General features: G+C 42.2%; 1 protein-coding gene across 2 annotated transcripts in view; it reads right to left on the minus strand.

The window, feature by feature from the left end:
- Positions 1-26197, minus strand: part of DLEC1 (DLEC1 cilia and flagella associated protein) — a 691969-nt gene that overhangs the window by 407980 nt on the left and 257792 nt on the right. For both annotated transcript variants that reach the window (XM_078665272.1, XM_078665271.1), the window contains one exon: positions 4899-4991. In XM_078665272.1, the coding sequence (XP_078521398.1) occupies positions 4899-4991 (93 nt within the window). The remainder of the gene's footprint in view (positions 1-4898; positions 4992-26197) is intronic.

A 26197-nucleotide genomic window follows, 5' to 3' on the forward strand; every position in this document is an offset into this window, starting at 1 on the left:
AACCTGATGGGACCTCCTCCGACCCCACGGAGCCCAAAGGCGCACCGGAGGGGTCGGCCCACTCAAATACTCTGCGCATGGCCTTGTAAGATTCTTCAACCTGAGTGGGGGTCACTCTGGCTCCCGAAAATGGGGGAAGGCGCGGAGTCGGACATGGACCACTCCGTCAGGCCTTCAGTGCCATGGTCCGGCAGTCCGAACATGACTTTGCGCTGTGGTTGCACTCGAAACACCATAAACAAACAGACATGGTACGGTGACGGGCACCACACAGTTTCAAACCTACTCGTCCAGAGGTCAATCCTTGATACACAATGAAAAATTACTCAACAAAACATCAAAAAAAAAGTCAGTCAAAAAGAGACCGAGAGGTAGCTCTTCTCTAGATCAGCATTAGCTGCAGCGGAAAGAACTAATGTTCACAAGCCTGCGTGGCACCTATATAGGTGAGCGTGACATCATATCTGGTGCTAATGATGCCACGTGGAGGCAAACAGAGCCACCCGGCGGCACTCAGGGGTACAGCTCATGCACACGTTTCCGGATCCAGTCTGACGCCCAGGGTAATTCAAAGGTAAGGAATCTGCAGTCTCTATCAGAAATTAGCTTACTGGACTCGCAAAATCATTGTTTTGTTCATTTAGGATGTTTGAGGGCATGCAAATCATGGCACTGTTTAACTAAATCATGTTATACCCTGCTCTTTAGATCCATGTTGCACAACTTACATTATATCACAAAAATAAGTTTGAATGTTGGAAAGTACCTGTATAAGCATATGGTCAGTGCTGTGTGTTAACATGTACGCATACGTCAGTATTTTTCAGAACAATTTAATTTTATTATATGCTTCTATTCCGGATTCATTCCGGTCTTCTCTTTTTCTGTTTAATGAAGTCATTTGGTTTTCACCGGTTTTCTCTTTATTCGTCCAATTATGTTCTCCATGCTGCATTTCATTCACCTTCTTCTTTATCGAGGTCTGCCTCTCAGTCTTTGCATCATGTCTCTTTTCTCTTTCTACATCCATCTCTTATTTATCAGTTTTCTTCCATTCATGTATCTCTCCACCCTCCGTCTAGTTTCTCTTCCAAAAGTACTATGCCCTCTTTGCTATCTCTTATTGATTTGAGCACTTTGCTGTATTCCTATTTTCCTTCTAACATTCACTTGTGATTTATTCCACTAAAAGTTCCATATTCCTTAAATCTCAAATTTCCCTTGTTTCAGACTTAGGTTTTAATGTATCTAGTTCACAATCCTGTTGCTTCTCAGATACTCTTCACTATCTTTTGCATCTATACACTTGTTAAGCTGACAGTTTTCACACTGTTTTCTCCCAATCTTGCATTATACTTATAGAAAGAATTGGAAGACACTGTATGGATTAACGCATTAGTATACCGAAGTACTTGTGAACTTTAAATCCTCTGCAATGAAAGTTAATAATTGATCCCTTTGTTGGGGGGTGCCCTCACTAGTTCTTAACTATAATTCATATTTTTCTAGTTTTAACTGCTTATCACTTGTCTCTTGTATTAAAGTTGATATATTTGTTGTTTACTTTTTGCCGTGCAGCCCCTATAAAAAAACTATATATAGCCACTGCTTTATCACTTAGCATTTTTTTTATTAAATAAACATTTTATGCCATGCATTAAACCCATTCCACCACAACTTTAATAGTTTTGTCCTACCTTTTAGAATTCCCTTGCATACTCCTTTTTTTTGTTTTGTAGTAGCCAGAACAGATCAAAGCTTTCATATTAGCAGTGAATACCAATATCAAAGTCGTTTTTGACCTCTTTCAACTCGCTATGCCAGGCTGGTTAAATGATGTCAGAGCGAACTGCAGTTCTTATATTCAAATAAGCTAAATTGACTCTGGTTTTTATGCTTCTGATGTAACTACAGGTAGAACAGTTGAGCTGGATAATACTGAGAACTGTTATGTGCCACCCTAAAAATGTACAAGCATTTTGTGGTTGCTTTGTTTTGCAAAGCTTGAAGCCTGTCAATTGTTTTTGTTTGTGAGCCCCAAGTATATAATGTTGCAGTAGCAATTGAAAGTCATAACCAACACTCTCCTTAGATGCACAGGCGGATTCGTTCGGAGAGGAGAAATAATGTTTTGAAGGCAGGCGAACTGTATATTAGCCCCTTTAACCAGGACATTGACTTTGACTTGGGATGCTAAAGGGAATTCTGCTTGAAAGAAGATCTCTGTGTGCTTCACTTCTTTCCCAGAGGCCGTGAGAAAATGGTGACTTCATTCAGAAGCAACACTGCTCATAGACAGGATGCCCTCTGGAAAGTAGTACATGATAGCACCAGAAGTAAAAATCCCAAAGTCACAACAAACCTCCAGGGTCCCAACTGCATGTCAATTCTTGCAAAGCTAGGATGGGAGCACAACCTAAGCTGACAACACTGCAATAGAGCTGATGCTGGCAGAACATGAGCAGAGCTAGGGCCAGAGTTGCCAATATTGGAGCAGAGTTGGAGTAGGCAGGACTGCAGAAAGCTAGAGTTGGCAGGATTGGAGCAGGAATTAAGAATTTAACACTAGGGGGAAGCTAGTTATGAGTTATTTCTACACTGTTCTAACAAATAGTGTATAGTGGCAGAACAGAAACCACCTACAGGAAGGGACTGCCCAAAACAGGTATCACCTGAAGAAACAGGCTGGTCATACTGAAATGGTACTTATGTTTGGGGGCCATCTTGGAACAGAGTTGATGTGTTTGGTGGACATCTTCAAATGGAGCTTGTTTGGTGGCAATTTTTGAATGAAGTTCATGAAAGGTGGTTGAAATTAAGCTTCCTGCTTACATATGTGTCCGCTCCCTGCTGAGAACCTTAACACCCCGGCTGATCTGAATCCTAACTGGTGATCATGAGAAAGATGGTATTGTTGAAGTTGTCTTGTAACTTCACATTCTATGATCTTGCTGGGATAAGGTAAGTGAGAAATATGTCAATAATTTGCCCAGATTATAAGCGTGATTATGGACTTTTGAAAGGAGGGCTAATAACAACTCTCTTAGAATGTATAAGTTTTTTCACCTTTGTGATATCTCTAATAAATAGCAAGATTAATTGTTTATGCAGGGGCCTGGGAATGGTCTAAAAATACCAGTCTCAGATTATAGCTCACTGAAAGTTGTCAAAGTGGACTGAGACAGAGGTGGCCAGTTGAGCAGATTCTGAGACAATGAAGGTTTGTTAGCGAGAGAGTCCATGATATTGCTGATTATGGAGTGAAAGGAATCCAGCTGGCCATCACAATGTTGTTGTGATGCACATGAGGTGTACTTTGCATTGTCTAGGTTTAGTTTTTGGTAAATACTAAGGCCCCCATTAGGATGGCGGGCGGACTTTGCCCGCCTGCCATTCTCGCGGAAAACGGGACCGCCCACGAGCTGTGCGGCGGTCCCGCCTAGCATATGGGCGCATCATGCATTTATAACATTGCGGCGGGCGGTTTTCACACCAGCACCCGCTGCAATGCTATAAATGCTTGTGATGCATTTGTATACACAAAGCGGCAGGCACTGCGCGGTGCCTGCCGTAATTGCGTATGCAAATGCAGGGGGGTACCACAGGTACCCCCCATGTGTACCACATGGGGCCCCCAAAGTGAAGACCGCATGCTTGAAAGGTATCTGATCCTGGCAATCCTAATAAGGCTGGCTGTGTCTGAAAGACACCGCCAGCCATATGAACCCTTTTCCGCCCCGGCCGCAAGGCGACCGGGGCGGAAAAGCGGCGGACGGTGTTTACGTCCGCTGGGGTCCCCCCGCCATTGTAATATGACTGAGGGGAAATGGGTGGCGGCGGTGACGGATGTCGGGCGATCCGCCCGACATCCTAATGGGCCCCTAAGTCTCCTTTGTGTCATTGGAAGCTTCATGGATGTATTTTGCATATGTAGGCATTAACTGCTCTGTTACGACCATTTTGCCAGCCTTTCTAGTTTCCTTTACATATTTTACAATGCACTTATCTTTACATGATGGTAACTTGCGCCTTTTAGATTATAGATTGCTAGAGAACGGATTTGATTCATCTTCCCAAGTTTCTTGCTGGACCAGTTGTTAATAGATTTATTCCCCTGTTTTAGTTTTTAAGTTTTGCTGAAGTCTGCCTGTCAAGAGCAGTAGATGTGTTGCAATAAAAGTTAAGTAGCAACCTGCAAGATCTTCTGGGTCAGAGGGTTTGTTCTGAGCAAACTGTAAGTCTCTTACAATAAAGGCACATAAGCAAGCCAAGCACGCCATGCACTAGGAAGCAACATTACATGCAGCAACACAGCATTTAATCTTACTCAAATTGGACTCCGCATGAAGGAGGATGTTTAGGGCCTCATTTAGAGTGTGGTGAATGGGATATCAGTCAAAACGAGCCGAACACCCCGTCCGCCATACTACAAGTGCCATTTGCTATAATATACTTGTAATTCGCCCGACAGAACATCAGTAACATCTGTAATGGAGTATTGTGTCCTCCAAGTAATACAAAAGGCCCTTAGTCTTAATGTACAGTGTATAACCATGGGATCCCAAGGTCTAGTCCTGGGTACCTCTTTTCAACACAAAATTACATATTCCATGTAAATTACTTTAGTTTCCTATGCCTCAGTTTCACCCTCAATTTCTTAACCGTCCAACACTGTGTTTCTTAGAAAAAGGTAATCACAGCATGAAGCCATTTACATAAAAAAGTGGACAATTACATTAAATAAATTATGTGAAGCTATATTGTAAACTTTCCACTTTTACTTGCAAGTCCATATTACGGAAATGTATTTGGATAGGAAGATCAGGTTATCAGAAACATTTATAACACTACGCAATATTTGATCATAAAAAATATATATTTAAGAACTTGATTCTTACCTCTATTAAAGCACTTTGGCCAGGATATAACTGAAACACAGAGGGTCGGATTCCAAAGGGACTCTGCTCCACAAAACCAGAAGTAGCAATACTCTTAAAGACAAAGACAAGACTGGCTTTAAGCAACTGGGACCTTGTTAAGGATCTACAGCATGTGACATTGGTGGTTTTAACACTGCCTACACATTAACAAAGCCTGAACCTCAAAAGCAGGGTATTTCAAAAGTAGTCACCACTCTCCAAATCAAATGTCCAGCTGGCCAATCTCGTGTCACCACTGAATATAAAAAATGACAAAACTGTTGAAAAAGGTTTTGCTTTACTTTGAAAACTACAGGAGTCCACCACTCAGCTCCACAGCTGCTTTAACAGTTCAAGCAGGTATCCTAAAATATATAATATTATAAATGGGCAACAGTGGATTATGAGGATGTTTTTCCCCAAGGTGTTTCTGTGTTACATCAAGTCCACAACAAGAGTGAAAGTTGAGTTGTCTATAATGTCATCCAGAACCCCGATGTGAACAGCATCCCTGTAATCCACTTTTTAACCATCTACAATTTTATGTTATGTATGCCATCAAAATCATGCGCCCCTGCTTTCAACTGCTATGAAGTGGAAGAGAAGCAATGGGGGAGCCAGATATAACATTGTGTCTGTTATGTATCCCTGTCCCAAAGGTTAAAAAGAAACCTCACCTGTCATCCTTGACCAACCCCCACCATCTTCCCAACTTCATTATCCTCCTACAACTGTGCTTTCTGCTTTCACTCAAAGCAGACAAGCAGAGATGTGCTGACAGGCTTTCAGGGAGAACTATCAGCCTGGCCTGGAAGGCCTTTATGACATTACAACAGAGGGAACCAGTTTTGTTATCAACTGTTGAGATGTCATAGCAGTGGGTTATGATATCCAGAAACTGAAATAAACTATAGAGGCTTTCTATGAGTGCCATGCACAACAAGGCTGCTACATGTTATAAACTGTAGTCATTTGTAATGATGACATCATCATGAAGCACGGTACCCTAGCAGCCATGTCTTCCTTCAAGTGGAACTGCAGCGTTGGGTTCTGTTGTAAATATGTTATATCTCTCCTGTGTCTATTGCTCAAGAATGCTTGCACGCATTCTGTGTTCCATGCCGAGTGTTCTGTAAGTGCCAGTTGGAGACTAGGTCAGCTAGCGTGGGGACCTCGATTGCTGTGCTCTTCGAATAAAGCCTTTCTACTCACCTCACCTCTTTGTGGTGCTTCTTCTTCAACAATTTTGGCGACGATCCTGACCACAGCTGACCTCAAAAGAAGAAGAATTCATTGTACTCTCCAACTCCGCGATGCACAGCCTACGAGAGTCACCCAAATAATGAATCCACCAAGTAATTCTGCTTCCGTTTTGAAGACGTCTGGGTAAGACTCAAAACTTCTCGCAACTGAATGGGTGAGCACCAATAAGCTGACATTTTGGAGGAGGAGAGAGCTAACGTTATCGACACCAACTGTAAGTTACCATCAGCGCATGACTATTTGTATACGTCATTGTTGCTAGGCAGCGCAAATGCTCCTGACGCTTTGAGCGGCGCGTCATTGCCTAGCAACACTACATCACGGTACACGCAGAAGCGCCGGACATGCATAGTTTCACTGCGTTCCAAGCCTCGCTAGCATGTTCCGACGTCAATGCGGCCATTTTGAACACCTCGTTTCATGGTTGCCTAGCTACGAGCTGTAGCGCATCGGAACAAAGTATCTCATCAGAAGAAGGGAACAGTTTAGCAACGCAGCGGGCTGAATGAGAAAGTGCGCCGGGCCGAAACTGATCAGCGCTTTGAAAGGTTTGTTCACCCGCATGTGCGCATTTAAGCACAAGGCTTGCATATGCTTATCTATTTATGTACAGCACTCATCAAGTATATTCACGGTGATGCGCACACCTGTATTTTAAAGACATAATCTTTGTGCACACCATCTTTATTCACTTTTCAACAGTGATGCGCATACCTGCTTAACCTCTTGGTTGATAGATCTGCATTTTATAAGACTTACTCTTCTCTTATATTCACATTTGATGTTTATTTTGTTTGATAATATCTGCACCTCTGTTTTAATCTAGCATTCCTTAGAGCCACCAACAAACATTCTTTGTGCTGCCTTTAATTCATTCCAGTTTGACATTCTTTTATGATATAAGGGGCCAGATGTAGGAGGCCAAATACCGGTCGGTAACGGCCAATTTCGGCTGTTACCGACTGGTATTTGGAGTTGCAGATGTAGGGGGCCTTAAATTTACCGATTCGGTATATTTACAGATTCGGTACATTTACCGAATCTGTAAATTACCGAATCTGTAAATTTACCTAATCGCAAATTTGTGATGTAGGTGGCACTGAAAACAGTGCCACCGGCCCTTAAGAATTTGTTATTTACCATGACATACTATGTCATGGTAAATAACGAATTCCTGTGTACATGCACATCTGTGCATGTACACCTGTGCCCTAAGGGCATGTATGTGTGCCACATGGCACACAAGCCAGAATCAGGAGTGCAACAGGGTGTCAAAGTGACACCCTGTCCCCCTTGTAAATTCGGTAATTTTCCGAATCAGTATTTATCGATTCGGTAATTGACATTGATTCCTATGGGCCTCAAGGCCCAAAGAAATCAATGGCAATTACTGAATCGGTAAATACCGATTCGGTAATTACCGAATCATACAGATTCAGTAAAAATTACCGGATTTTCTCCTACATCTGATTTACCGAATCTAGAATACCGAATCGGTAAAATTCGGTATTCTAGAGTCGGTAAATCAGATTTACCTACATCGGGCCCTTGGTATTTAATAACTTTATTGACATAAATTGTAAGTATCACTTTTCGTCATGGCTCAGCAAGTAACAGTTACTCTTCCTCCACCATTCTTAAATGAACCTGGCACTCCACCTGTCCCATGGGAAGACTGGATCATCATTTTTGACAACTATCTTGACGCTCTTGATTGTCAAGAATTTTCAGGGAAGCGTAAGAAAGCTGTATTGCTTAGTACCTTAGGCAAAGAAGGTCAACGTATATTTAGATTTCTTCCTCCAGCACTCCAAGCAAATGGCCAGCCTCTACCTGATGAGTAAAATGAGGCTATCTGTAGGTTAGAGACACGCTTTTCCAAATAAGAAAATTTAGTTATGAATCGCTATAAATTTTATACACACCACCAACGAAATGATGAATCCATTGATTACTTTGTTGCTAGTTTAAGGGAACTTTCAGTCAAGTGCAAATTTGGTGGTATGTGTGATGAACTGATCAGAGACCAATTAATAGTACAATGCAACAATAAAAAAATCCAAGAGTGTCTATGGCCTGCTAAAAATCAAACTCTGAAAGTAGCAATTGACTTAGCGAAGGTCATTGAAGAATCAGAAAGCTGCATGAAAGAACTGCAAAAGAAATCTGGCACTCAACAAGAGGTGTCATAGGTTTCGGAGAAAAGTTTGAGAGAGGAAGGGGATTCAGAGGATGATGAATCTGTGGTTGTTGTGAGAAATAAAACTAAGTTCAGCAACAAAAAGAGTTTCTCTGCAAAACCAACCAACAAAGTGTGTTCACGGTGTGGCGGCAATAGGCATACAGCTGAATCAAGATTTTGCTTTGCATCCAACAAAGAGTGTTTGAAATGTGGGTCACTTTTCAAAAATGTGCAAAACTAAGAACCGCTCAAAAGTTGCAGTGGTTCAAGATTCTGTTGGTGAAATTAAGAAACAAAAGGATCGTATTTTAGTACCTGATGAAGTTAGTGCTGTTGTAGACAATGATGAAAGATTGAATAGACCAAAAGCACAATTCATGATTGATAATTGTGAAGTCTCCCTTATAGTTGATACAGGCTCTAGATACACCATTATTCCCCAATTTAGAAGAAATCTTAGAAAGGTTCAGTAGTGTATTTAAAGATGAGTTAGGCGAATTAAAAGGGTATTTACATTTTATTGGTCTAAAAGATTTTCTACACAACACAGACTTCGAAGGATTCCCATTTCAGTGAGAAATGAGGTTAAGTCTTTGCTAAATGAAATGCTACAGAGTGGCGTCATAGAACCGGTTGAAGCATCGTCTTGGGTTTCTCCAGTTGTTATTACCAAGAAATCGGATGGAAAATTGAGATTTTGTGTAGATTTAAGGTCACTAAAGAAGGGTGTTGTGGCAGATACTTTCCCATTACCTAATATAAACAAGCTACTTTCCACTCCACAAGGTGCTAAGTATTTCTCTAAATTAGATCTTAAGAGTGCCTATCACCAGATCAGACTTCATGAGGCATCAACGCATCTCACTGCTTTTATAACCACAGAGGGTACTTTTCAATTTACATGTCTTCCTTTTGGCCTTATTTCAGCTGCAAGTGTTTTCCAGAGAATGGTCACTAAACTTTTCACAGGTATCCAGAAAGCAGTTTATTTTCAGGACAACATCCTTGTCTTTGGAGACTCTGTTGATGATCATAATGCTGTACTAGAGAATGTCCTCAGCAGAATCTCCGATGCTGATCGGACTCTTGGTAAAGACAAATGTTCCTTCCTAGTTGAAAAAATAGAGTACCTTGGTCATGAAATATCTATTTAAGGAATTAAACCCAAGAAAAATCTGTTAGAAGCTATTCGCTCAGCTCCATGCCCATCAGACAAAGATCAACTTAGATCTTTCATGGGGTCGATAGAATACTATTCAAAATGTATCAAGAATTACTCTGACAAAACTGCACAATTGAGACTCTTGTTAAAAAAAGGGTCGACATTTTTGTGGGGTAGTAATCAAAATTCTTGTTTTGAATGTATTAAAAAAGAAATTTGTGAGGCCAATGTTTTAACCCCTTTTTATACCAAACGTACTTCAATCCTTATGGTTGATGCCAGTGCCACTGGTTTGGGTGCTGTTTTGTTGCAAAAATAAAGTGATGGCGAAAGAACAATTGCATTTGCATCATGCACACTTACCTTGTCCGAACAGAATTATTCTGTCATAGAAAAGGAAGCACTTGCGGCAGCTTGGGGTGTTCAGTATTTCCTCACCTACCTTTGGGGGACGAAATTTGTGTTAAAAACGGATCAGAAACCGTTGGTTCGCATCCTTTCTCCTGGTGGTGCTACCAAGACTTCTCCAAGGTTAGCCAGATTAGCTTCTAAATTTCAAGATTACAGTATGAGATTTCACATGTACAGGGGTGGCGCAATGTCCAAGCGGATTGTATTTCCAGATTATCAGTCAAGTGGGAGGATCTTGATGATAAATCTTTCAACATGGAAAATGATAAAGAATCTGTTGCTTCTATTCGTGATATCCTTGAAGTTAAAGAGTGTATGTTTACTTGTGAAGAATGGCCTGAAGGCATGGCTAATGATCACGTGCTTAAGAAAAGTAATTCTTCTCATCTAATTGGGTTTATGTTTATGTTTATGGGATTTGTAAAGCGCGTGACTACCCTTGGGCATCTCAGCGCAGAAGGGAGAGTTGTGTTCACATTTCCACTCGTCCTTTCTTAAAAATTTTAGATGAACTTTCAATTTGTGGTGACACTTTATTATTGCAAGGTGCCAAATTTGTTCCTCCTACTAGTTTGAGACCCAAAATAATCAATATCGCTCATGAGGGGCGCTTAGGTCAAACTTTGACTCAACGCAGACTAAAGGCCAATTTCTGGTGGCCGGGTTTAGATGCTCAAGTGTCTTCCTGGATAGTGGAGTGTCCATCATGTAAAGAAGGTGAAAAGAGACTCAAAATTGCTGTTGGGTCATTTTCTGGGCATCTCACTTATCCTGACAAGCCTTGGCATAGCATTTCTCTGGATTTATTTGGACCTATAGAATAACTTTCATTAAATCAACGCTTTGCAATTGTATGTATGGATCTATTTTCAAAATGGCTTATGGTCAGTTTTGTGAAAGACATTACCACTGATACTACTATAACTTTCTTGAAAACGATTTTTCAGGAAGAAGGCTACCGCAATATACTTGTCACAGATAATGGCACACAATTAGTCTCTCACAACATGAGTTTCTTTTTATCAAGTTCTGGTGTGAAACATCACCGCACATCCCTATACAACCCACAAAGTAATGGTTTGTGTGAGAGAATTAACAGACTTGTCAAGGGAATAATTCAAATGTCTTGCTCTAATGGCAATTTTGATCAGAATATTGTTTTTGATATGGTCTGGGCTTATCGTACCACTGTACATGGCGATAGCGAAAAATCACCTTTTGAAATAATGCGTGGAAGAACTCCTGGTACCAAATTTACTCCTTGTTGGATTAAAGAGTGAGTTTCTCAGGGTGGCCATAACCATTATACTTCCTCAAACACTCCTAATAGCAATGGTACTTCTTCCAAGCACATCTCAAAAGGAGATCTTGTTAAAATAAAATCCAGAAGAATTTCAAAAGGTATGTCTAAATCCAAAGGTCCATTTTGTGTTAAAGAAGTGTTTCCTCATTACATAGTTTTAACCAACGGCGAAAAGTGGAACCTTCGTCGTGTGGCTTTATATCAAAAGAATTCTGTGGTTCCTACTGATGTTACTCATTCTTTTTCTTCTAACAGTGGGAATAGTGGCTACATGTATACCACTCCTGAAGAATCCAATTCTTCTTTGAGTTCATTCAGTAGACAAAATGTTGGTGGCGGTGATGCTTCTGATTCTGGTCAGGCACAAGACAATCAGAATGTTCCTGTGTTCACTGAATCCAGGATCCAGAGGTGTCGCAGACCTCCAGCTTATTTAAATGATTATTGCTGTTAGTAATATTTTCCGGTAATTTCTAATTTTCACTGTGTAACATTTAGTATAATGGTTTGTTTCTTTCCCTAAATGAGGAAGGAATGTTGTAAATATGTTATATCTCTTCTGTGTTAATTGCTCAAGAATGCTTGCACGCATTCTGTGTTCCTTGCCGGGTGTTCTGTAAGTGCCAGTTGGAGACTAGGTCAGCTGGCGTGGGGACCTCGATTGCTGTGCTCTTCGAATAAAGCCTTTCTACTCTCCTCACCTCTTTATGGTGCTTCTTCTTCAACACGTTCCTCTTCTGTAGCACTTTGGTGCTATTGATGAAGCAAGATTTCGCACATTACGCGACTTGCTGAAGTCAAGAACCTCGATTTATGTATAACTCTGTAATCAAAATTGTACGTCTTACTAATTTCCTTTATTTTTACTATATACATGTATCCTAGGGATGCTTGCCTATGTGTTTTACTAATACGATTAATTTGTGTTTCTAAAAATGGCCGCCGTTTAGAGTATTGCTTCTGCGCATGCGTTAGTCACACTCACGTGACGTGACGTAGTTGTGATTTGGAGGGAAAGGGTGCGCATGCGTAATAGCCACAAGATGGCTGCTTGGGTAATAACATGGTGAAGCTTGTGCAGATGCTCGCGTGTTATTGTGTATTGCACTAAACCATAACTGCATAGTATATTTTTATAGTGATAAATCATAAGTACACAATCATGTTATGTAGTTTATTCATTTATTTCTATGTTTTAATTTGTTTCCGCTTACTTTTCATGTACCGTGATAAACGGGGGGTCCGAAATGGGTCGAGAGCCATCTTGAAGGTCCCTTCCGCGCATGACCGCGCAGCCTAGGGAGCAGTAGCCTTGAGCGGTGGAACTCAGCCAGCTGGCAGCCCCAGACAAGATGCTCCTGAGAAAGCTACCTCTGACCCAGGAGGATGGAGAAATTGTGTTCCTAACTTGCTACATTGTAAATTCTCTATTGTATTCTGTGTTACTTGTCTGTGGGAAACCTAAACTGGCTAGGCGGTACCCTAGAATGTAAATCAGGCCTTAGAAAAGTCTGTTCTGATTGGTGTGTTAACCTAGCCTACTTTGGGACCAATCGAAATTAGGGATTCTGACACTTTGCAACATTGGGGGGTGGTACACTGACCCAAAAACAGTATATCTAGCCTAGGTTTAGCTATAGAATTTGTCCGACTTGTCTGAATAGCTGACCTGTCACTGACCCAACGCACTCAATAGGTGACTGAATTTACAGAGCGCTGCGGAGCACTCTGTCCGAAATTGACCACAGACTTTTAAGGTTTTACTAAACCTTAAGTGCTGGCGGAGCACTTTGCTGAGGAGTTCGCTAACCCAATCGGGGTTCTGACTGATAGCCGCAGAGAGGGTGGAGCGCAGGCGTTGCTTCCGAACTGCGGGTGCTGGTCGTGCCTTGGTGGTCCTGTCCTGATCCTAATCTGGGTTTCCTGTCCTGTCCTGGGGTGTCCATTCTGCACCTGCTGTCCCATTGATGACTGCTATTCCTTGGGGTATTTCCTGTCCTTGACTGATCCGTGGCCAGGGTTGGTTTTCACACCATTCTAGGTAAATATATAGATAGGGTTGAGAACTCTATACTGCACCTTTCTATTTTTCTGTCTTTGCTTCAATAAAGACATACCTTTGCACATGCTATATTTCCATGCTTTTCGCAGTCTACCATATGAAAACCTATTGCAATTTTCTCATAATATGTTTCTATGTTACCTTACCTTTTAGAGCACAATTCTTCCCCATACTGTTTAGGAATTTAGATGTGATTTATATTTCCTCCTGAATTCTATTCTTGAAATAATCATATTAGAATATTAGAGTGTTTCACTTTTACCCCTTTTGATAGATGTATAGGATTCCTAACTTTCCACTCATTTTCATGATGTACGTCCCAATAGTATAATTCTAGTACATGCGAATAGCTTGCTCATTTATAAATGTCTATTCTTGACTTTCAGTTTAAGTCTACTTAGCGTGTTCCCTGTCCCTCTCTTTACAAACTTAAATGGTTGCCCTTACACTTTTTTTGTATGGTTACGTGCTTTTTGTTATCTTGATTATTGATTGCCTTTTAACTATAAGCCTAATACTCGCAGATACTGATTTCTAGACAAACTTTAAAAACTTCTCAGTTGTCCGTGGTCATTTTATGAAAATCAAAGTTTATGAAGTTGGGTTTGTATTTTGCCTGCCTTTCTTCACAGCTAGCTCCCTGATCCATTGTGGTCATAGGTATCCGTAACGGTGGATGGTAAGTCGGGTACACTAGAATACAACAGGAAGGAATCAGGGTGCTGATGGTAGATTTGTGAGGTCGCCTGATTAATGTATATGGTGAATTGAAATTTATGGGCCCGAAAAACTATATGGTGAAATTATTGGTCAGGTGACCCCCGATCTCTATCAGTATTTTCTGGTAGCAGAGGTAATGGTTAGGGACTAGTTAAAGTTAGGTAGGACTAGATAAGTTAGATAAGTTAGATTCTGCTATGTAACAAACCTTGTTGCTTCTAAGAGGGTAGGCAGTTCGGGTGAATTGATCGCTCACTTGAAATGTTTGCTTTGAAAAATTATGAAATGTTTTAAAATTGTTATTCTTGTTATTATACTGTTATATGTATTTATCCATTCGTTAGTAAAACGTCTTCAATGTTGTCGGGAATCCCCGGGGAATTGAATAGCGAGTGGTGAAGAGAATCCACTTGCTTTGAGGTCACTTACTCCAGGAAGGTTAGTGCGGGTTAGGTAGAACTGGAAGCACTAACTAGGGTTTTTCTGAATGTCTGTTTGAATAAATGTTAGCAACGAGGTTCATTGGCAAAATTCCTATTGTGGCATAACCTAGTGAGGGTCACACCGGAAAAGTAGCAGGTTCATCGGAGCTTGGGTGAAAGCAAAGGGGTTCGCTGGTGAAACTTTAGACTTGGATATATCCCGGAAAGGTGGATGAGTCTAGGGAAGTAGCAGGTTCTCCAATGCTTGTGTGAAGGGTAGGCAGAAGAGATCTATCCGTAGTGTGTGAAAAGTAAATGGAAGTAGTTTACTTGTAGTGAAACAAATCTTTCCTGTCTAGACACTTGAGTACAGTGGCGAATGTGTATTCGTTGTTAAATAACCAAGCACTAGCACTTTAGAAAGAAAGAAAGTTTCCGTTACCTTGTGAAGGAGGGAGTCAGTCGCGAAGCTGCTCTGACGTCACTCTGTGCCGCGCTGGGATTGGTAGACGCAGCGGGTGCGTAGCGGAGCTGGAATTGTAAAGGAGGGGTGAGTGCCGAAGCGTGAGAACCTGTTTCGCGAAAGGCCGCGCACCCATTGGTCGAGAATATTTGAATTCGTGCATTTCATTGGTCGCACGAAAATAAGAGACGCACTAGGATTGGGAGCGACTTGTAAACAAAGCCGCTCGCACAAAATCGTATGTGGCATTCGTACAGACCGCATACTCGACCTGATCCACGACATATGGGATTTGAGAACGATCAGTGGAAAGGTGTTAAAAACGACATTATGTACGGAAATAAAAGAAAAGTGTCCCTTGTAAAGAAAGTAAAGAATTACTTCAAAAAGGACAAACCGATTAGAACCAGAGAAGGTGTTGTCATTCCGCCACCAAATACTCCCGCATCTTTCATGCTGTTTGACAAAGGATACCATACCTGCGTATGGTTGGAAAGTTGGGTGGAGTACACCAAGGATGACGGAGTATTGGCTTTCCCGTTAGATGGTACATTTAATGGCAGAATTTTATTTAATTTGAGAACCAGAATGAATGACTTACATCCCAGACCTAGATTAACGCAGTATGAAGCACTAGAATTATGGGAGATTGAAGCTTTTGAAAGGGATAAGCCACGAATGGATAAAGGGTTAACTAAATTTTATCCGAAACTGAAACAAGAGACCCGTGACAAAAAGTTGAAACAGTGGAGACAGAATATGATTGTAGAAGGACTGTTTCCAATGATGCCAGTGGGTGGTCCTCCTGCAGGGGAAAAGAAGACAGAAAAGTGTAAACATTGGGTGCCTATTGGAGAATCAGATGATGAATTGTTAGATGACCTGTTTTTAAGAAGTCCACCTCCTTATAATGAAGGACACCGACCTTCTAGTGAAGGGGATAATTCTCGAAGACCTCAGCCCCAGGAAGAGGCCAGATCTGCCAGTGTGGGAGGGGGTTGCTTCATGCCTCCCTATACTGAGAGTTTAGGTCCCGTAGATGCAAGGGATATTTATCCAAGAATGCCAGCTAGTGGGGGCGCAAGATACTCCCGGGAAAGAGACTTTTGCCCTAGATCCCCCTATGAAGGTGAGGCAAGATCATCCGGTTCAGGAATACCGTTCCTAAACCCTCCATATGAGGAAGAACCCAGATCCCTAGGCACAGGTACTTTGCACCCTAGACCTAGTTATGGTGAAAGACCCAGAGAGACACCTCCCACTGCCCCGAGTTGTGCTCCAACTTTAACCCCACAAATATTACATGACAATTCCGTTGAAAGGATATTGTAGGACAGAGAACGAGAAGCACTAGCTAAGCAGAGAGCTGAAATAGTTCAGAGGATTTCTCAGTTAAATGCAAGTCCTGAGTCTTTAACAATCCCGGTTACTATCGGACCAGTGGTTCCATTGTATGGGGATCGACAGGGAAGTCCGAGAACTCCAGTTATTACCCCAGTTGTAGCCCAACCGAGATCAGAGCCCTTAATTGTAGACGACTTAACGAGTGAATGTGAGTCTGAAGTTTCACTAATGGATCTGCCCATTAGGGAACCAGGAAAAAGGATGCAGAAAAGACATAATCCTTTCAATGCGAGGGAGATTCAAATGGAATCAACTTCGGGTACTAAGAGTGTCACGGTAGTAACTCCTGAAGAAATTGAGAGATGGAGTCGAGAATTAGAAAAACAAACTCTTCAGTCGAAACCTCTAGATCTCTACAAACTGAGAGTAGAAATAGAAGAACTCATGAAGGGAAATGTAGGATTAGATCGATTAAATACCTACACGGAAGAAGAGCTGTTGTTTATCTGCAAGAGCCTTACTCGAAATGCCAGGGTACTCCATGAAAATCTAACTGACACTGCAGCTAGTATGGGAATAGATATCTCGAAGTCAAAGCCTTTGCAAAAGCCGTACAGAGCAGATTTCTCAGACAAGGATCTGGAAAACCTGAACATGTCAGGGAAGAAGGCACAGGTCAAGGAGTTATTGACAGTATTGCAGAAATGGGGAAATGTGGACAGATGGAAAGCCAGGTGGGCCAAAAAGAAAGATGAGGCTAGATCCAAACAAGTGACTCCTCAGTTCGTTCTGAAAGAAGCTGATAAACCAGAACAGTTATGTCCTATGCGTGAAGTGCCAGGTGGAAAATACGTACATGTTCCATGGTCCAGACAGGATATTGTGTCCTTTACAAATGATTTCCCAAAATTACGAGAGAAGCCTGTGGACTGGTACAGGCAGGTGGAAAGGTTTGTAAAGGTGCAAAAATGCCTGTGGAAAGATTTGGATGGGTTCTTTGATATCGTAGTTCCGGTAGACTTATGGACCGAGTGTAAAATAGCCATAGCATGGCCTAGTGAGGAATACCCGAGGGACTCTAGAACAGGAGAACCCTCTAAAGAAGTGATGAGAAAATATGATCAAGTGATTCAACATTTGAAGCTAAAAGTGCCCGCAAAGGAAACTGATTGGACAAAAATAGATAGAACTACGCAGGAAAGGGACGAGACTGTGCACTCCTTTTATGAAAGACTGTTACAGGTGTTTAAAACATACAGTGGTATAGATAACATCGAGATGAAGGACATGACCCACTTCATTTACAGGTTTGTAAACGGTTTAAGACCCGAAATTTGTCAGTGGATCAAAGATAACAAAATCTGTTGGCAGTCCAAGAAAATAGACGAGGTCCTACGGTATGCAAAATACTGTGAGGACGAGATGGCAGATAAGAAAAAGGCCCTCAAGGAAAAGGTGATGTGGGCACAGGTAAAGCTCGCAGAACAACAGGAAAAGCAATTAAGTAAATTGAGTAAGAATACCCAAAATCAGGGCCCTGGGGGTGGCGGAAAGCCCAAAGTAAAAATGAGTAGAGAAGAAGCTAAAAAGAAATTCCCCTGCCACAAGTGCGGGGAAATCGGACATTGGCGAGACGACTGTCCGTATTTACAGCATGATAATACCCAAACCCCTGATTTAATTCCACAGACGCAGAATGAAAAACCAAGAAAGACCCAGCAGCAGGTACAAACAATCCAAGTGCCCAGAGCGCCAAAACCTAATTTTAAGGGAAAATCACCGCAGGGTGACGACATAGAAATCTGGGGAGGTAATGAGAACAGAAATGCAGCAACTTCGCAGTATTTGTTAAATGACACTTTTTTCTGTGGCGACGAGTACTGACGGGGCCTGAGAGGGGAGGACAAGGAGTGTGTACTTGGCGCCTCCTTGCCGGTAGACCAGTCAGGGCCATACATTGAAGGAAAGGTTGATGGAAATGATGTCACCTTTCTGTTGGACACTGGTGCTACCCGTTCTACTGTGAGAACAGCGGACGTTCCAAACCTACCCCTCTCAGGAGAAGCAATCCAGGTAGTAGGTGTATCTAATCATTGATTAGTACCCCAGTTACTGAGCCCATGGAGATTTCAATAGGGAATTTTAAAGAAATGCATAGATTTGTCGTTTGTGACACCAGTCCAGTAAACTTACTGGGACGTGATTTGTTGTGCAAAATGAACTGTACTATCTTTTGCACACCAAAGGGCGTTGAAATTCAGACCCCAGACGAAGATGGCATCTATAAGTTAATGTTAATTAGACCTGACTCAGAAATTAAACTAATGACTGTACAAGACTTACCCGAAGAACTTCAAAAGACAGTGAAATCACAAGTGTGGGACTTTACTGGAAAGGATGTAGGATTAATGGCAAATGTAGATCCCATACAAATAGCCATGAAAGAAAATGCAGTTTACCCCAATACCAAGCCTTACAGAATGAGTGCTGAAGTGAGAGCAGGAGTTGCCATTGAAATACAGAAATTGTTAGAAGCAAACATCATACAAGAAGTGATGAGCAGCCCTTGTAATTCTCCCATAATTGGAATCAAGAAACCTAGTGGCAAGTACAGAGTAGTGCAGGACCTGAGAAAGGTAAACAAGATCGTTGTTCCTTGCTGTCCTATTGTCCCGAACCCCGCAGTAATCCTGTATCAGATTCCTTGGGATGCTGAGTGGTTCACCGTGATTGACCTATGTCATGCATTCTTTTCGATCCCATTGCATCCAGATAGCAAATTTCTTTTCTCATTTGCTTTCAATAGTCACGTGTATGTTTGGAATCGTGTCCCCCAAGGGTACACAGAAAGCCCCTCTATCTTTAATCAGATCCTGAAAAAATGCCTTGAATCCCTAGTCTTACCTGGAAAGTCTGTTTTGGTGCAATATATAGATGACCTTTTGGTGGCGTCTAAAAGTCATAGGGATTGTGTGATTGACACCATCGACTTGCTGAATCACCTAGGTGAAAAGGGACATAAAGTGGCCCCTGAAAAATTGCAGTTCTGTTCCAAATCAGTGAAATATCTGGGGCACCAGATAGAAAAAGGCATCAGAAAAGTCACTTCCGAGAGTCAGTATAATTCAAAAGATGCAATTACCCCGTACTCAGAAAGAGATCAGAATGTTCCTGGGGGTTGTAGGTTACTGCAGGCAATGGATTGTGGGATTCGCAGTCCTAGCAAAGCCCTTGATAAACATGACCAAAAAGGGAGCGAAGGACCCAGTTGAATGGGATGATGAAAGCCTAACAGCATTCACTAAATTACGAGACTGCCTATGTACAGCTCCTGCTTTAGGAATGCCTGACTATTATAAGGAGTTTGCCCTGTTCTGTGACACACGAGACAATTGTGCATTGTCAGTCTTAACCCAGGAACATGGGTTAATTAGACGCCCAGTGGCATATTTTTCTGCCACTTTGGATCCAGTGGCTGCTGGATTACCTGGGTGTCTGAAGGCGGTAGCTGCCACTTGCACGAGCTTAGAGCAGAGTGAATCCATTGTAATGGGACATCCTGTAACTGTGTATGTTCCACATGCAGTTGTAATTTTACTGACTCGAACAAAGACCCAGTATCTCACCCCTAGTCGGCTGACTAAATACGAGAGGATTCTCGTGGGTGCTGCAAATGTAGTTATTACTCGGTGTAATATACTGAACCCAGCCACCCTACTCCCTGACTCAATGGTTGTAGAAAATCAGGGAGAGAACGAGCATGACTGCATTGACCTGACAGAATTCAGTACTAAACCTCGCCCAGACATTAAGGAAACACCTTTGCCTGTACATGATGAGGAATGGTTTGTGGATGGCTCATGTATGAGACACAAACTGGTGGGCCTAAGTGCTGCTTATGCTGTAGTCTCTTTAGAGAGCATTAAAGAAGCATCATGTTTATTTGGAGTAAAGTCTGCACAAGTAGCCGAATTGATAGCATTGATAAGAGCTTGCAAATTGGGAAAAGACAAAAAAATAACAGTGTATACTGACAGTCAGTACTGTTATGGGGTTGTGCATGACTTTGGCCAATTATGGCTACAAAGAGAATTCCTGACTTCATCAGGTACTCCCATCCGGAATGGAGGGGTTGTACAAAATTTACTGGAAGCAATCCAATTACCAAAAGAATTGGCAGTAGTCAAATGTGTTGCCCATAAAAGAGGCCTTGACGCTGTATCTTTGGGAAATGATTTTGCTGATCGAGTGGCAAAACAATGTGCTATGGATCGCATGTCAATAAATATCAGACTGGGAGGGACTGGAAACAGCTGCCAACTTAGTATGTTTGAAGAAGTACCTACCTGGGATGAAGTGAGAGAATGGCAGCATGCTGTGCCTTGGGAAGAGAAAGAGAAGTGGAAGGAACTTGGTTGTCGACCAAGGAGTGAGGATGGTGTCATTGTGGGCCCAAAGGGTATGCCTGTGTTACCTAGACACCTGCTCTCCTCTATGGCAAGATTAATACATGGAAGTTCACACACTGGTAGGGATGCCATGGTTCTGGTGTTTCAACAGACCTGGTTTAATCCGAAGTTCAGGAAGGTAGCAGAATCACTCTGCCAGAGGTGCTTAATATACCAACAGTTCAACGCTGGTAAAAGAACAGTAGTTGAACTGGGAAAAATTGGAAGATCAGGGGGTCTCTTTGTAAGAATTCAAATTGACTTCATCACCATGCCTCGTTGTGAGGGAAAAAGATATGTCCTTGTCATTGTCTGCCTGTTTTCAAAATGGGTGGAGGCTTACCCTGCCCCACAGAATGATGCCATGACTGTAGCCAAACTGTTACTGAGAGAATTGATACCTAGGTTCGGGGTTCCAGTCATGATTGAATCAGATAGAGGCGGACATTTTCAGAATGAGATAATGGCTCAGCTCTGTAAAGCATTTGGAATTACACAAAAGCTGCACTGTGCACATCGTCCAGAGGCTTCTGTAGTAGTAGAACAAATAAATGGCACTATAAAATCGAGATTAGCAAAAATGTGTGACTCTACTGGTATGAATTGGATTACTGCCTTGCCTCTTGTTCTGATGGGACTCAGAAGTATTCCAGACCGGAAAACAGGCCTGAGCCCCCATGAAATCCTAATGGGAAGAGTGATGAGACAAGCATGGGTACCAGGATACAAACTGTTAAGCATTACTGATGATTTGGTACTTGAATACTGCAAGCAACTGGGTGACCAAGTGCGTTCTATCTCTCGCCAGATTGGGGAAGACGCCGTCGCCAACCCGACAACTCCAGTTCACAAATTGGTTCCTGGTGACTGGGTTAGAATAAAGAAGCATACTCGTTCGAGTTGCCTTGAACCAAGGTGGGGAGAAAAGCGCCAGATAATACTGGTGACCACGACAGCAGTGAAGTGTGCAGGCGTTCCCAAGTGGATCCATGCCAGCCATACACAGAAAGTAGTTCCGGACAAGGAAACTGGAGCTGAAGGTTGTCCAGCTGAGGGGTCTGCAGACACCGGTCCAGAAGTAGCTGATGACGAACAACCGAGCACCAGCCAAGATGATTGGATACCCATAATCGACCTAACGGAGGACCCAATCAGAACAGGAGAACGGAACCAAGAAGATAGAGAGTGGAATAGAGAGGAAGAGATAGGCACAGGCGAAGACCCTTAGATCATTGAGATTCACATCAAATCTGAGGATGAAGAGGGAGGTCAGACAGGGACAGAACAAGTGATCGATACTCCTCCACTGACTCCTGAAATTGAAAAGGGACAAACTAGAACTAGTACAAAAGTTCGAGCAGAAGTAAATCAAGAGATCGAAGTGCTTGAACAGGATCAGATAGAATTAGAAGAACGTGTTCAGGACACAGAAACAGAGACATTCGAAAGCCAAAATCAAAATTCACCTGAACCAGGCCAGCTTAGTAACCAGGCAGAAGAAATAGATACAAGACCTGGGATTAGTCAGATAGGAAGGGAAGAGACAGAGACAGAAGTGCCACAAACAAACGAAAATAAAAGAGTATTAGAAGAAAGCCAAATCACAGTGCCAGCTAAAAGACTCAAGAAAAAGAAAAATATTGAACCGGGATTTATTAGGAAACTGAGACTGAGAATAAAAACAGTAGAAGAAAAACTTGCAGAAAGAAGGAAAAGTCCTCGAATTGCAGAACAAGCTGGAGAAAGCTCCAAAAGAAGGAGTGATCGAATAAAAAGACTGAACGAAAAATACCACGATCCTGAATGGACATTTTTAATTTTGGAGGATTTTGAGGATCTTGATTTAACTGACGAAAGTGATGGAGAACCGATTGCTGATCAGTCTACGGAAGAGGAAGACAAATTAACCTGAAGTTGCACAAAGTAAGCTAACTGTGCAAAGTTACAGAGAGGGGTTGAAAAAAATCTTCTTCTGAACGAAAATGTCTGATTCAAACGTGAATGGAAGGCCTAGACGCAGTTATTGCAAAACATGCTGCAAAGTATGTATATGTAGTATAGCTATAGTGATAATAATTTGGATAGGACTAACAGTTTTCATTCCTTTTATGGTAAGCAAAAATACTAATATTTACCCTACTCAGACTGTGACCACTGACACTGAAGAACTGACAACACGAAGTGTAGAAAGACGTGAAAAAGAACTCAGACAAACAAAACGAGACTTAGAAGCATCAGATGAGGAAGGACTACATTATCATGGAGTTAGAAACCAGACACAATTAAATGTTTTCGCTAATCTTTTAGTGCACTATGTAGAAACTATGGAAATAGAAGACTGCTACGGTGTATAAGAAGGGGGCAAGAGATGACCCTGCGAACTACAGACCCATCAGTCTGATAGACATAATCCAGAAAGTGGTCGGCAGGGTCATCATTTCAAGAGTAGGCGATTGGATAGAGGAGGCTAGTATCCTCTCCCACTTACAAGCGGGGTTCAGAAGGAAGGTAGGTACGATGGACCAGGTCTTTCGCCTTTTTGCCATCCATTGGAAGGCGGTTACCATCATGAAAGGCAGTTTGTACATGGCCTTTATCGACCTCAAAACTGCATTCGACCTGGTCCCTCGTACAAAACTCTGGGAAATTCTAGGAGAGATGGGTTTTCCCAGTGGCCTTCTGAGCCTAATCGTAAGGCTGCACGAGGGGAACTACGCGAGGGTTAGATGGGGATCCCAGGGGCAACTAACTGACAGGATCCCAGTGCGGAGAGGAGTGCGTCAGGGTTGTGTTATGGCTCCGACCCTCTTCTCCCTATTCGTAAACGGAGTGGTTGACCATCTAAAGGGGGAGGAGTCGGATGCCCCATCCCTGGCGGGGGAGAGAATCCCCACACTTCTCTTCGCTGATGACACCCTATTAATTTCCAAATCCCCGGTGGGCTTACAAAAACTCTTGAATCGGTTTAGCTCCTTCTGCACTACCCGAGGCTTAACAATCAATACATCGAAAACCAAATTGATGGCTTTCGCACCCTCAAAAAGATTTAAAAATAATTTTGTGCTCAACAATGCCCCCCTCGAGCTGGTCGAGTCTTTTGATTATCTGGGTGTCCGGATTAACAGCCGCATGACCTGGAAGGATCACCTTTCTAAAATGTTACTAAACCATCGTAGAGTATCTGGGGTGACGCTGAAGGAGATCCGTGAATCAACCAGTAAACCGGTCTCCCCAGCAATGACCATCTATGAGGGACAGATTCTTCCTGCAGCACTTTATGGCTCCGAACTTTGGGGGTTCGAAGGGGTTTTGGATTTGATGAGAGCGGAAAACAATTTTTTTAGGAATGTGGTAGCTCTCCCCGTTTCTACCCCAATGATCCCACTTAGACTAGATTTGGGCAGAAAAACAGTAAAGGATTTGGTGAGGCTACGCCCGTTGCTATTCTGGTCTCGCCTAAGAAGAACTGAGGAGCTCGCTAAGTACGCAGAAGGGCTGGACGAACTATTACTACTGGACACAGGCAAAAAAATAGGATGGCTAAATAAACTGAAAGAATTGGCTTTCAGCTTGGGTCTAAGAGAGGCATGGGAGTCGCAATTACCACCACCCAAAGATGTTATAAAAAAACTATACTGGGACTGGGTACAGAGTAACGCTACGAGGTTTACGAATGTGGGCTCACTTACTGACCAATTTTTGTCAATTAAGTGTGTGCGAAAACTGGAACCCTTTCTCGATTTAATAACCAAACCAATGGATCGTGCACTGTACCTAAAATTGCGCTATGGGACGCTCCCGGTTCATGACTTTACGGCGAGCTGGTTGAATACAGATGCCCGCTTGCGTGCATGCCCCGGCTGTGCGGCTCCTAAGGAATCGGTGGCTCATTTGTTTTTTGCCTGCCCAGCCTATAAAGGGGCGCGGAAATTCTGGCTGAAACCCGTCTGTAGGGAACTAGGACTGAGGTGCCACAGCCAGGCACTACGTGTCCTCTCAACAGATTCTTCATCGGCCAGTATGATCTGTGGGGTGGCTAAATTTCTGGGAAGTGCTTGGATGACACGTTCCCGCTTACTGAAACTACACTCCGGAGGTTCCACAAGCTGAGGACGGAATTAATGCTAGTAAATTGACGTATATGGTGTCCATGTTTTTACTGTAATTTACAAAACTTTTATCGGTATTTTGTAATGTAATGTATATGTATTCTTTTATGGTGATAAATTGCCGAATAAAGATATTCAATCAGAAGACTGCTATGTCTGCATGAAGCTACCTACTTCTGTAGCTGAAGGCGTGACTTATCATCACCTACCTTTGACCTATGGAATTTCCTGTAGCATATTAGCTAGTTTATTTTACAAAAGAGGACCATTACAGTATTACTATTCTAATTCTGACGTGATATTTTCTGAACTTCCTATACGTGGAAATCTGAATCCTGTACATACCAAAAGTGACGTTAAACGTTATATGGGAGAATACTTTCTGACTATAGGTACCATAGACTTGAATGAAGCACACAGAGATAACTTGACCTGTTCATTACATGAACAAGAAAAAATATGTTTAAACATGGCAGAGAAAAGAAGGGAGAGTTTCCAAAGAAAGGCAAATGACAAGAGACAGAAAACTCCTAAATGGGCTGAAAATATGGAAGGCACCTCAAATGGTGGGAGTGGTCCTGCTCTGTTGCTGGATTTCGAAAGGAAAGGGAAACTTTGTCTTCATCGCGAGAAGACTAGTTATTATAATAACATTTTCATTGGTTCCAGTCAATGTGAACACAATTACAAGGTAATTGGAGGTTGGGGTTTCAAAAATGGGTCAGAACCGGTGTTTCCCGGAATTTATTATATATGTGGAAACAAGGCTTATTTCAAATTGCCGGATCACTGGTATGGAAGCTGCTACTTTGGCATTGTTTTCCCGAAAATATACCATGTGAAAGAAATTGCTGGAAGCAATGAAAACACTAATGGCTTAGTGCGTAGTAGAAGAGAAAGCGTAGGTGAAATAATGGGTAGTATTTTTAGTGCACTGATACCTGGAGTGGGAGTGGTTCTGAACACTCACAGAATTTGCAAATTATCCACAATAGTGAATGTATTGTCTACTGACACAGCTCATGGATTCCTGCTGGTCAATACCAAAATGGTTGCGATCAGATCAATGGTTTTGCAGAACAGACTTGCGCTGGACACCTTATTAGCAAAAGAGGGCGGAGTCTGCCGGATGCTGAAGGCGCAACATTGTTGCACTTACATACCGGACAAAAGTGTACAGATCAAAAGATATGTGAAAAATATTACTAATTTGGAAAAGGAACTCAAACCACTGGAGGTTGACAGTGCCTGGAAGAGACTTGTCGATGGTCTCTCCAATGTAGGTCATTGGTTTGCAAATTTGGGTAGAAGTTTATTGTTTAAGGTACTGATGCCAATTGGAGTGATAAGTCTCATCATTTTCCTCATATTCGTCTGTTGCAAATGTCG

Source organism: Lissotriton helveticus, chromosome 10 (assembly GCF_964261635.1).
Source record: "Lissotriton helveticus chromosome 10, aLisHel1.1, whole genome shotgun sequence".
In the NCBI taxonomy this organism is placed as follows: Eukaryota; Metazoa; Chordata; class Amphibia; order Caudata; family Salamandridae; genus Lissotriton; species Lissotriton helveticus.